This window comes from Pleurodeles waltl, chromosome 9 (genome assembly GCF_031143425.1).
Source record: "Pleurodeles waltl isolate 20211129_DDA chromosome 9, aPleWal1.hap1.20221129, whole genome shotgun sequence".
NCBI lineage: Eukaryota > Metazoa > Chordata > Amphibia > Caudata > Salamandridae > Pleurodeles > Pleurodeles waltl.
Window position 1 is genome coordinate 171,598,538 of NC_090448.1, and position 13,655 is coordinate 171,612,192.

A 13,655-nucleotide genomic window follows, 5' to 3' on the forward strand; every position below is an offset into this window, starting at 1 on the left:
TGAATTGAGTATTTATGATTGCGTTATTTTGCTTAAGAATAACATTTCCTCAACAAACGTGTTTTATAAAAAAATATTTTCTCTGCTTTTTGAAGATTCATTAAATCTATCAGTCAATTTATTAACTCAATACATTGACCTTGTGTCGTGGTATTTGAGTGTACCCAATGGGATCTGGGCAAATTGTGCAGCCTATGGCCATGTCCAGTTGCCCACTTCCTGTGCCTATGGAATCTGATGCAAATAGCTTTCACCTGTGCACAGCGCTCTCCAGGAAAAGGGTGTGTCATCAGTCCAAATTTTCCACCCCGTCTTCCTACCCCTAGAACTGAAGGTGTTCAGACTTTAAACGTTGCCTGTGAAGTTTGGTAAAGGCTGAATGTAGTTTCACTTTGACGAAGCAAAGTTAATCTTTTTCCAAAGTGGTGTATCGCCCAAGTAGGACTAGGCCTTAGGCTGCAGGGAGTCACCGTCTAGTCTTCTCCAATGGCGCTCAGGGCTGCCTTTAGCCGAGAGAGGCAGAAAGGAATAGCTGCATCTCACCCAACAGGAAATGTTGCTAGGTATTCACGCCTAGGAAACAAACATGATCTGTGTGTGTGTCTGTCTGAGAAAGGAGTGAAATGTATGTATGTCAATGTCCAGGACGTGGCAAGGTTGCCAGGTATGTACATGTGTGAATTCAGAACCTCCATTTTTGGGGGACAGGATTACCTGGTATATCATTGTATTGTTTGAACGGTGAAGAGGTACGCAGGTCCATGTGGGTATGAGTAGAATAGCCCAATATATAAACCTGCTGTTGGACCGTGAAATGCAACTCAACATTTGCCCATAAATCATGCTGTTCAATGTATTGCATCACTAACAATGTCCTTTCTCGTACGCACATCTGTGCACTGTCATTTCACTGTTTACTTTACTGTTTTGATTACTTTTGAATCTCAGGGCACCCACTTGGTAAAGGGCTCTTATCCCGTTTCTAAACATTATTCTTCCTTATTCATCACATATTCGTCTTGTGCTAATAGCCTAAAGTACCTTTAAACATCACAATTCTGGCAGTTATTAGAAACAAATGATAACTGTTGGAGAAAGATATGCAAAGAGGTCTTATTACACTTAGGCCTCTCTTGCCTAAACCCTCATATCATATAACATAAAAGACTTTGACTTCAAGCATTCATTACGCTGATATTTATCAACCACACTGCAAGCCGATCATTTGTCACTGTCAATTGCATAAAAGCAACACAATTAGGCGCCCAGAGGTTGTGATCATGAGGATATCCCAACTCGACAGACAATACAATGTCTTGTGCTCATTAACTTCCAAGGTGTGTGATTACACGAGAGCAACCTGACTCCTAACATGTCAAAGTCGTACTAGGCCTCCTTTGTAAGTCATTTAACTTGTTATCTGGAGAAGCAGGGAGCATGGAATAAGAAGCCAGTTCATAATTAATTGATAAGGATCAGGATGTATGTATGAACTGATACACTTTTCTCTTCCAAGAATAGGATGGAGAGGCCTTACTTCAGAAAACTTCACTTTTCTTGTTTACTAAAACATACCTTTTACAGAAGCCAGTTGCTTTGCGATTGGTAAGGTATTGCTAAAATGAAAAAAATATATACATTGTAATTATTTCTCACATTATATTATACAGTACTTATGCAGGAATATGAGCAGAAAAGATACACTTTGCGATTACATAGCACCATCAAACATGATGGTATGTAAATGTTCACTCGTTGTTTGTAAATAAGTACTTCACTTTACTTTTTTTTCGGACAACTTTGATTTAAGGATTCTCGTCATATTTATTTATGTAAATGTGTTACTTTTAGTTCTAGCATTCGAAGATCAGGGTGGAAGCAAATGTCTCTCTATACATCACATTTCTGCTTACATTGGAAGGTGGATTGATGGAAACTCAATGTACATACTTCAGTTCCTTTGGCTACAGGATGAATGTGAATGTACAGGTCTCTCCTAACTTTTTGCCTCTGTTTCCCAGGTTGTTAATGTGTACTGGACTCTGTTTTTGCTGTTTTTGATACTCTGAGTGCTTTACTACTGCTGACCAGTGCTAAAGTGCAAGTGCTTCTATGTAAAATGTATGTGTAAACTGGCTTATTCCTGATTGGCATATTTTATTTATTGTAAGTCCCTAGTAAGGTGTGCTCTATGTGTTCAGGGCCTGTAAATCAATTGCTACTAGTGGGCCTGTAGCACTGGTTGTGCCACCCACATTAGTAGCCCTGTAAACATGACTCAGACCTGTCACTGCAGTGTCTGTAGGTGCAGTTTTAAACTGCCAATTCGATTTAACAAGTGTACCCACTTGCCAGGCCTAAACCCTCCTTTTTCATACATGTAAGGCACCCCTAAGGTAGGCCCTAAGTAAGGGGCAGTGTATGTTAAAGGTGGGATGTGCTGATGTGTTTTACAGTCCTAACAGTGAAAATACTGCTAAACTCAGTCTTCACTGTTGCAAGGTCTATCCCTCTCACAGGTTAACATGGGGGCTGCCTTTAAATAACTTTAAATAATAACTTTAAAGTACAGAGTCCCTTTGAGAGCAGATAGAAATATGGAGTCTGGGGTCTCTGAACTCACAATTTAAAAATACATCTTGCAGTGAAGCTGTTTTTTAGATTGTTAGTTTGAAAATACCACTTTTAGAAAGTAGACATTTTCTTGCTTAAACAATTCTGTGACTCTGCCTGTTTGTGGAATACCTGTCTAGGTCTGTTTGACACTTGGGCTGTTTGTGAATCCCCTTTGGAGTGTAGCCTGCATATCATGATGAGCCATCTGTGCTAGAGTGGAGGGAGTAGTCACTTACACCTGAATGGGCTGTGCCTGCCCTCTCACAATGCACTCTCCAACCCCCTGGTGTGTTTCTGGAGCCTGGCCTGGACAAGACAGGATCTTGTGAACAACAGAGTCTTTCCTTTGAAGTAGGCCTACTTCACAAGTCAGAAAGGGGTATAAGTATTGTTAACGAGTCCCTTTATGTCAATTTATACACATCAGGACTCGTTTTAGGCAGATGAATCTTTTGACCCAGTGGTGAGACACCGTAGAACGAGATAACTGATCAATATGTCAAGCAATATATCAATGATATTAACAACATATATCACCACAATATACTTTACTTTAGACATTGATTAAACTGTCGGCGCAACCATGACCTTTCAGTCACGAATAACCACACCTTTATTAAAGTTTTATGAATTTTATTCCCTATTGATTACAATCTAACAATAAGAGTATCAATCTCAAAACCAAGAAGCAAAAGAGCATAGTCACGATATGGCAACTGTGACAAGATTTCGACAATGCAAAGATCACAAACATAAAAGCACCAATGTAAGATATACACAGATCAGAGTGCATAGAACATCATATACGTCTTAGTTCAGCATAGCACAAAGTCAGTCACGTCGGTTGCGTCAGTCAAAGTGAACGCCTAATCTAACCACTAATTAGCATCAGCATGTTGGACTTCATGCAAAACAATTTAAAACACTAATTTAGAAAACATCTAACTAGGGCCTCTATCAAAAATACAGCTGTTGGTACCTAGAAAGGAAAAGCAGATAGACAAATTACGATAGCAATTGTCATAATTACCCTCCTCGGAATGAGTCAGCATACAGGATCAGTCTTCGTCTTCAGGACATCAGTTAGATCGCCGTCAAACTATTTCGTCTACGGGACGGGGGACACTTCCCTCATAAGGAGGAAAAGTGTAATGGGGCAGTCTATGGATGTGGATGGTTTATTTAAGTCTCAAATCACCCAACAGAGTGACAGAGTTTCTGGATGCAATCGATATCATTCCCTACCTAGTTCTTCGAATCTACTGTGCCATGGGTTTTTATCCCTTTTTCGTAATACCTTCCCCCAGAATTCTATTGGATAATCGCTATACCCCACTATCTTTAACCTATCATATTATACATTAGGTAATTCAATTGTCACCCCATGATAATTTATAACACTTTGATTGGTCTTCATAATTGACGTTTTTCGTAGGTGGCACATCCGGGGTTACTTCATCGATTGGCACGTTCTTCAGGTCAAAAGTTCTCTTTTCCATGGTTGACTGTCCTTGAGTGTTTCAAATATTGTTGCAAAAACGTATAAAACTTATACTAAAGCGGCTAGCATGCGGATGAGAAGAAACCTAACTTGCAACATAAAACAAAGAAAGAACACATGCTGGGTTATGGCCTTTTGCAAATCATCGCACTGGAAAAACAGAAAAATATGGTTTAATATGAGAGCTACACAGCCAAGTTTTCGGCTCACGCTAACTTAAGGCCTATGAGTTTTAATACAAATACAATCTTCGTAGGTGTTAACATATTCAATTAATCATAATGCAAGCAATTATTTCTTATAATCGACATTAATATATATGTGTACAATAATAACTTCACACTTATAAGTATGTTTAGAATGCATCCGAGCAAATAATATTTTATGATTATTAATGCAGCATTGTTAAGCATAAGCATTTCACATCTAATGTATATAATATTTAAACTACGCTCTCTCAGTATTGAACCCAAAACCCCTGAAAATTAGATCACTTCTGGAACCAAAAAGAACCTCTGCCAAGCAGAAGAGCTGAAGAGCTGAGGAGGAGTGCTGCCCCTGCCTGTGACTGTGCTTTGTTGGGCTATCCTGCAGTTGCTGCTTCTGCCTGTGAAAAGGAACAAAGACTGGACTTTGTGGTATATTCCTGCTTGTGAAGAATCTCCTAGGGCTTGAAATGAGCTTGCCTCCTGTTTTGAAGTCTCAGGGCCATCAAAGACTTCCTTCCCTGCCAAGTGGTGTCCTATCCAGTCCCCGGTCCCTTGAAAGGTGAAGCTGGAAGACAAGAGCTGGTTATCCACACACAGAACGTTGTGCGGGTACATTTTCGATGCATCATCTGCAACGTGGCTGATAAATGATGCGCCACTGGCTTTGCGGCTAAAATCTACGCTCCACCTGCATTGCGGCTGGAAGATTGACGAATCACGGCTGGAGTAACGATGCACAACACCTACTCTCAGCTGTTGATAACAGCGCAAACCCCACACAGTGTGGTTTTCTACCACTGTGTGACAGGATTTTCCACGCATCGTCCCTGGGCATCAAGGTCAACCCGACTCTGCGTGAATCTGAGGTGCCACATCCTGAAATTGACGCACTGCTCTCTTGCAAAGGAGAAAAACGGTGCATCGGTGAGCAGACCAGAGAAGAAATGATGCACGGCCTCCCTTGCGAGTAAGGAATCGATGCATCGCTGCCTTTTGCAATGCATACTTGCCGTGCAACTTTATTTTTTATGCTAACCAGGTACTTTGTTCAAAACAATTGTTTTCCATGGAGTAAGACTCCTGGCCCCATATTTATACTTTTTGAAGCAAACCAGCGCCGGCGCTGGTTCGCGTCAAAAATGTTACCGCCGGCTAACGCTATTCCTACGCACCATGCGGGTGCCTTATTTAAGGAATGATATTAGCCAGCGTTGCAGAAAAAAAAATGACTCAAACCAGGCAGCGCCGTCGTAGGGGAAAATGGGGGTTGTGCGTCAAAAAATGGTGCAAGTCAGGTTTGAGGCACAAATCATGCCTCAAACCGGACTTGCACCATTTTGTGATGCACAACCCCCATTGAAATGACTCCTGTCTTAGCAAAGACAGGAGTCATGCCCCCTTGCCCAATGGCCATGCCCAGGGGACTTCTGTCCCCTGGGCAAGGCCATTGGGCACAGTGGCATGTAGGGGGGCTCACAGATCCCTTAACGCCTGCACTGACCCAGGCGTTAAAAAACGGCGCACTTCAGGCTGTGCGCTGTTTTTTAATACCCGCCTCCTCCTGTGCGTCAAAATTACACTGGAGTATAAATAAGGCGCACAGGCCTTAAAGTCATTTTTTGGGCGGGAACGCCTACCTTGCATGTCATTAACGCAAGGCAGTTTCCTGCATCCAAAAAATTACGCACACAGAGGAATTTTGACGTCGGCGGGCTCGGGCGTCAAAGTTTAAATATGGTGCACGGTTTGCACCGAATGTGCGTCAAAATATTTGACGCACATTTGACGCAAACAGAGTATATATATGCCCCTTATTCTTTTGAAAATGTATATTTTAACTTGTGTATGTTGGATTTTGGTCTTGTTTGATTTAGATCAATATTACCTATTTTTCGAAACTGGTGTGGTGTCCATTTTGTAATGTTTTCACTGTATTACTTTGTGTGTTGGTACAAATACTTTACACATTGCTTCTGAGCTAAGCCTGCCTGCTTGTGCCAAGCTACCAAGGAGGCAATTGGGGGTTAACTGGTTTGTTTCTTCTTTGCGCTGACTAGAGTAAGCGTCCTTGCATGGACAGGGGGTAACCTGACTGCCAACCAAAGACCCTATTTATTAAACTATGCGGGTGAAGTCTAGAGGTCAGCTGTGACTGAGACTCTTCTTATTCCAACTAAATACATACCTACGAGAAACTGGGTCTGTAAGGAGTACTTGACTCATCCTTGGTACCTTCGTTCAAGCAAAAAGGATTTCCTCGGATACAGTGTTGTGGTACATGTACTACAAAGCCAAATAAACAATGCTCTTGGAGTAGTGCAATTTAGACTCAATCCTTAATACATTATCATTGAGAAATTTTGCATTTATTTTTGAAATTTTATTTACTGTGTGCCTTAAATAATATTAATGTGTATTTAAACGCATCAATGAAATTTAACTATTGAGAATTTGAGAATTTGAAGCTTTATAAACGTGCACACTATGGTTCATTTAAATTGTTTTTATGTTTTAATTGCTCATGTTGATATTTACACTTTAGGTTGTTTTTCATTTTGTGATTTGAATAACTTTATTTCAATCACGAGGATCATAAAACTACACAAAAATACAATGCACATAAGACTATCATCACAAAGGCTAACACAATTTTATCAAAGGTCAAAAAGACATTTCATGTCAGATGGCTGCTCATCATTTGCAAATTATGTTTTCAATGTTTTTTTAAGAAAGCTAAAACCAGATTAAAAACAGTATGAAATAAAAACATTAAAAAACAAACAATAGGGCAATCTTGTTATCTACCAAGAATAACAAGTCACAATAAAGTGCTAAGCCATAACTTTACAAAGTTGCAATAGCGTACTAGGCCATATTGATAACACAAGCCACTCTCTATTTGAGGGTTTGCCGACTCTCTAACCCTCCTTCCACTGCCTTGGTACACTTGGTACGCCTTGCCCATACAGAGAGCAGAAATCTAGAAATTGAGAAAACCATCAATCTGCTTAAGTCAGTTGAGATAATTCTATATGCGACAATATGGTGACATATACCCAGCATCCTACAGAAGGGTGCTACCCATCTAGATCTTTGAGAGTGAAATCCAGGGCACAAAACAGTATGTGAGGTAGTGACTTCATAGCCTTGGTGCAGACTGCACATATGACTAAACATGGTGCATCTCTGGACCACTCACTACAAAATTGCTTGGTTGGAAGTGACCTGTACCTGAACTGTGTGTAAAGTTTGCAGGCCAAAGGAGGGGTTATTTCATCTATAGTGGACTCGTATGATGTCAGCGGTTTAACATCAAGAGAATTCCTTGCCACAGAGCCTCTGCTAGATATATTTATTAGGGCAGAGATTGATTCCCAATACATTTCTTTTAGCATGCTTTCAAAATTGCACCCATCTCTTCTGGAGAAACCACATACATTCTTGCCCCAGTTTTCCCAAAAGCAGTCATATGGAATTCAGCCATCATATTTCAGATACACAGGTTGGCAACATAACTATTTCAAGCCCACACGGTAGTAACTCTGCCGTAGTCCACAGATCGTGCCAACAAATAAGCATTCTGCACTCTATTTTCTGGGCAATACATCTGAGGGAAAAATCAAAACACAGAGGAATCATCAGAGTACTCGCAGGGATGCAAGGGTCCCTCTTGATCCAATTGGGCTAAAAACCATAAACATGGTATTAGAGCTGTTTAGTTCCAGTCCCCCCTCCCTACAAAAAATATTAAAGTGGTGTAAAAGCTGCTGTAGGCCCTTGGAGGTTTTAGAGAGTAACAAGGTTTTGTCCACAAATAGGACTGGCTAGACCCTCTTGCCGCTCACCTCATCACAGTCATCTTTATTCAAGAACTCCACCACCCTATTAATATACAGGGAATAAAGGTGGGAGCCAGCACACAGCCTTGTCGGACACCAGGATTTATACTAAAAAGCTCTGTAATCTGGCCATGTTCACTTCACCTAACCTGCGGAAATGTTAGCATATGGATACAAATTTATATATTCAAGCAATTTTCTGGGATTCCCATCTCTTCTAGGACCTTCCAGAGCAAATCTCTAGTGACCATGTTGAAGGCAGCACACAAATTGACAAAGCCAACATACAGTTTGCCTCCATCGATTAGGGCTGTCTTCCAATAAATGCTGATAAAGTGGAAGATCTGGTCAACTGTGCTGACTTTACATCTGAAGCCTGCCTGGGATTTCAATAGCACATCACAGTCTTCAATCCACTCGGTGAAATGGGTGGGGATCTGTTTACAAAAATTTTTTTTACAGCATTTATCAAAGTGATATGCCTGTAGTTGGCCGAATCATTGCAATCCCCTTGTTTAAAAATGGGAATGATCTCAACCAGTTTCCAAGATTTGGGAATCTCCATGACTCCTAAAATTGAATTAGATAGCAAATTAATATAAGAACTTCAGACTCCCACATTAGCTAGTTAAATATCACTGGGGATCACATCAGGGCCTGGTGTTTTTGCTGCCAAACAGGAAGAAGTAGGTATCTTGGTTTCATTTAATCCCAGTACCAAATTAGAGGAGTCACTTTCTGTGGGATTAGCCTGCTCAGGAGGCTGCATGAAACCTACCTCAGCCTAGATACCTTTACCTTACAGAGGTTACTAAAATGACTAACCCATTGCAGGGATTTAGCACTAAATTCTATACTCCTCTTTGGGCCCCTTTCAAAGACTGCACTGGTGTTCCAAAAAGTTTTATTATCCTTGGTTAATAGGGCATCATGTTAGGCAGCCCATTAGGAACTTTCCCACTTTCTCTTGGCCCTCTCCAGTTCCAGCCTAGAAGCCTGTCTGGACTTCACAAGTGAATCTCTGTAGCCTGCTTTGGCTGTGATAAGATTATTTTTTTCTTCCTTGCAGGATTTGGTGTACCAGGGTACCCAGGTCTGATCTTTCTTTGAGGACCGTCTTCTGGTGACGAGAAGACCCCTGATCCAACTGAAGAGTCATACTCTTCTAGAGTTATTTCGGCTCTCTCTTCCACATGACTAGCAGTAAGATTTACTACTGCCTTCTTGACAGTTTCAATGACTCTATCCAGCACATTAGGGTTTCTTTCTACCCAATTCCATGTAATCACTTTGCCCTTATTGGAATATGTAACTTCCCCAAATCCTGTTGGACAATATAAACTTGTTTACAGAACATGCAACCTTCTAAAGAAAGGGAAAGTGCATTGTGGTCATTGCCCTCCCTATCCAGTACCACTATATCCCTAATATAGGGTCAGAAAGCTGATTTTAATTAGGAAATAATCAATTCTGCTGGTGTAGCCTGCTCGATTGAAGCTGTGCTTACCACTTCATCCAATGGGGCACTTCCATTTGCTGCTCTCAGATCAAAGTTGAGAGCTAATTTAATGGCTTTGGCTGCTTGTGGTGTCCACTTAATGTATGGTAGATCAATTTTAGGGGTCTTTCAAAGGGGATCTCAGAAGGTAACTCAGGCACATATGCTATTAATGGTTCCATCATAGTATTAAGATCCCTGGCAACAATTACGTAGGAGTCATTGGGGAGGTTAGCCAATAAATATTCCAGCTCCTTTAAAGCCCTAGTATCACCTGAAAGGCCTTTCACCCGATTATATAAATTGAAAATTATGAGGGTCACCTCAGACAGGAATTTCAGACGAATTGTCAGTAGATCAATTTAATCTGTCTGAATAGGGGTAATTGTGCATTGAAGGCTGACCTTAATGCAAATTGCTAACCCCCCAGAAGGTCTCCCCCAGCTTGATTGGATTGAACTTGTGCAGAGGCAGAAATTACTGTTCATAGAAATTTTGGCAAAACGCCAGGTCTCTTGGAACAGACAAATTTATGTGCCTTGATGAGCTGGTACAACATTCTTCCACAGCTTGCCTTTAATCCCTGCCACATTCCAGGAAGTATTTGAATCCTTTCTTGGAGCCCTGCTGTATAATTACAGAATGCAAAGTGTCCTTTCTAATACCCTGCCGTTTTCTGTCATTGGGGCCTGCTTCTTTAGGACATTGCCCATGCTGTCACCTCACCACTAGCCTTGCAGTTATGTCCCCTACCTCCATAATAGTTTAGTCCACCCTGTCGGTTAGAACCTGGCAATGTCACTGTGTCAGGGTTTAATATAATGTTTGTAGGTGGGGGGCAGTCGTAGCATTGAACATCCTATAGCTAAGTGTGATTTTGGTGTTGGCATTGCAAATTAGGTGTGCATCTATCACCAGGAGACTCTCTATCATATAACTACTGTAAAATTAAACTTTGAGGACATTACCAGCCTCTCTACACTGCAGATGTCAATTCTGATAATAGAATAGCAGTGTTTTACTTCTCTAAACTAGTCAGTTACTTTTTTTGATTAGGGCTTCCTGACCATCTCTTGCACCCACAGGCAGTTTAGAGGCCTGATTGAGGTAGACAATATTTTGACTGGTGTGTTGCAGGGATCTCAAATAGTCCCCAAAAGTTGCCCTACTCCCCCAGCCTGGTGTTTGTGGGGGCATCAATTCAGAAACCTTTAGGCATAGAAAACCTACTTGGGGAGGAAAATACCTCATTGCATCCCTCTGGGCCTTTTACCCCCCCTTCCAAGGCAATTACTTCTCTTGTCCCCCATCTGTTGAGTCTGATAATATCTCATTGCACTGCATTGTGTTGCAATAAAAAGGCTCACTGAAGAGGGGTTGGGGCATAGTAAGGCATGTTCAGGCATAGGGGGATTGCAAGATCCAGCAACAAGGGTTGGGGGTCTTGAATCTGTACAATTAACAGGCTCCACAGTCCTCTCGTCCTCCTGTCCTGCACAAACATTTATCTTCCTATATTCTAAAGCTTCCCTAACCTTTGATTCCAGTCCCTGGACCATGTTTTTAAGCACAGAGACTTCCTCCTTTAGGCTACTGATTAGATCAAAAAAGACTCTCAATGGTTTTTGCTGACCTTATTTTGTTGCCCCCTGGCCTCCCCAGAGCCCCTCTTTCCATACTTGCTTCCTTGCTATAGAGAACTGAAAACCAATTGTTGGACTCCAGCCCCAAACTGCATTGGTATGATTAGAAACCCTCCATCAGCAGCCTGCGCTTTGGACTTTGAACTATTGTAGCCTTAGTTGATGCTACTGCTCGTTTAAGTGTTTTATCAAACATTTCCGGAATGCATTTTGTGCAAGTGTCAGGGGGTGGAGAAAGTGGGAAGAAGGGGGGCTAATCCTCCCTGAAAGAGTTGAATTAAAAATATCAGTGCATTCCTCGATCAAGGTGTCAATTCTGGCAGTTGCACATTTGCCACCTGCTGATTTCATTAGTTTTTTGGCTCTGCTCTGACCTTTGTCCCCCTCAAGCAATCTTCTTTTAACCACAATAACTGGTAGAGCCCTACTGTGATGTGTTTTTAAGGATTCAAGTTGTAAAGACAAGGCATAAAAACTGTATAAAACAAGCTCCCCACTAAGGGCAGCAGTGAGGTCAGTCAAATATCAACACCACACCCTCTACCTCTTCATTTAAAGTAGTTCAAAAGTCCCACAGAAACTGAAAACAGTCTAAACCAAGAGGCTACCGAAACATGCAAACAGTAAGGAATTCCAGTGGCAAGCATTGGAGCCCAGTCTCCTTCAGGAGTGGATAGGTGCACCCTTGGCCTGGGCTTTGCCCGGGTGTGGCCCATGAGTGTCCCATGCTGTGGGATTGCAGAGTACTTTTAGAGTGCCGTGAAGAGAGGCCCTGCCCCCTTTGAGAACATGCAGCACCTGGTCCTCCTGGCATGTTGTCTGTTGGGAGAGTGAGTACCCTGAGGTCCTTTAGGGTGAGGGAGGTAGCATGCCCCCAGAGAAGCTGTCAGGATGACCCTCTCTGCAGGAATATAAAGCGCTTTTAGAGCATGTTGAAGGGGGTCCGCTCCCTTTGTGAACATACAACACCTGCTCCTCCTGCCACAATGTTGTTGGGAGAGTGAGCCCCATGAGGTCCTTTAGGATCAGGGAGGTAGTGTGCCACAGATGCTGTCAAGATAACCTGCACTGCAGGATTGCAGAACACTTTTAGAGCATGGTGAAGGGAGACCCTATCCCCTTTGGAAACATGCAGCACCTACACCTCCTGACACAATTTTGTTTGGGGGAGTGAGTCCCTTTATGTCCTTTAGGGTCAGATAGGGGGTGCGCTCATAGTGATGCTGTCAGGATAACACCAGTTGTATTTGCAGAAGTAGCATGCATTTCTTTTATTCATGTTTTGCATTTAATTTGAAAGTGATATTTTTGCATGCACAGTCGTATATTCGAAATGCACATTAAGGCCCTCATTACAGCCCTGGTGGTCGGTGTTAAAGTGGCGGTAATACCGCCAACAGGCCGGCGGTTAAAAAATGGGATTTTGACCATGGCGGTTACCGCCATCCAAAACCCCCACTTTAACACACCGACCACCAGGGTGGTAACGACCGCTGGGCTGGAGACTTTGGTCTCCAGCTTGGCAGCCGTCACTAGACCGCCGGAAGTATCAGGACCCTGCATACCGCCATGGATTTCATGGGGTTTTGTACCGCCACAAACTCCATGGCGGTAGGCACTATCAGTGCCAGGGAATTCGTTCCCTGGCACTGATTGGGGTCTCCCCCTCCCCTGAGTCCTCTCCCAACACCCATGACCCCCCTACCACCGCCCAAAGGTGGTAGGACCCCCTATCCGCCCCAGCCCCCCACCCCCACAGAAACCCCCACAAACACCCCACACACCCCCTAAACGCACGCTCACACCACTCACACACATACACGCACACATACATGCACACATACATACACGTCACATTTCCCATACACACATTACACCCCCGCATACATACACGCACTCACACAACCCCTCTACACACTCACACGCACCCCCCCATGCACGTACACACCACACAACACCCCCCCATCCCCTTCCCTAACGGACGATCACCTTACCTGGTATAGTGATCCTCCAGGATGGAACGGGATCCATGGGGTCTGCTCCGCCGCCAGCACCCCGTCACCAGAACACCGCCACGCCGAATACTGGGTCGTATTAGAGTGGGCAGTGTTCTGATGACGTGGCGGTGACGGTGTAGCAGCCTCCACTTCACCGCCGACCGCCAGTATAGCTGCTGGCAGCTCTCTGTCCGAAAAAGGGCAGAGAGCTGCCAGCAGTCATGATATGGTTGGCGGAAGAGCGGCCCAGTGGAACCTCAGCGGTCTTGAAAAAAGACCGCCAAGGTTGAAATGAGGGCCTAAATGTTTAGTTAAAGTTAGTCTGATTAGAGGCCTTAATTTTAAAATGTAT

At 42.9% G+C, this 13,655-nt stretch overlaps 1 protein-coding gene across 1 annotated transcript in view; it reads right to left on the reverse strand.

The window, feature by feature from the left end:
- Nucleotides 1-13,655, reverse strand: part of SNTN (sentan, cilia apical structure protein) — a 106,858-nt gene that overhangs the window by 62,019 nt on the left and 31,184 nt on the right. Inside the window, exon 2 of the mRNA XM_069206518.1 lies at nucleotides 1,576-1,616. Coding sequence (XP_069062619.1) covers nucleotides 1,576-1,616 — 41 coding nt within the window. The remainder of the gene's footprint in view (nucleotides 1-1,575; nucleotides 1,617-13,655) is intronic.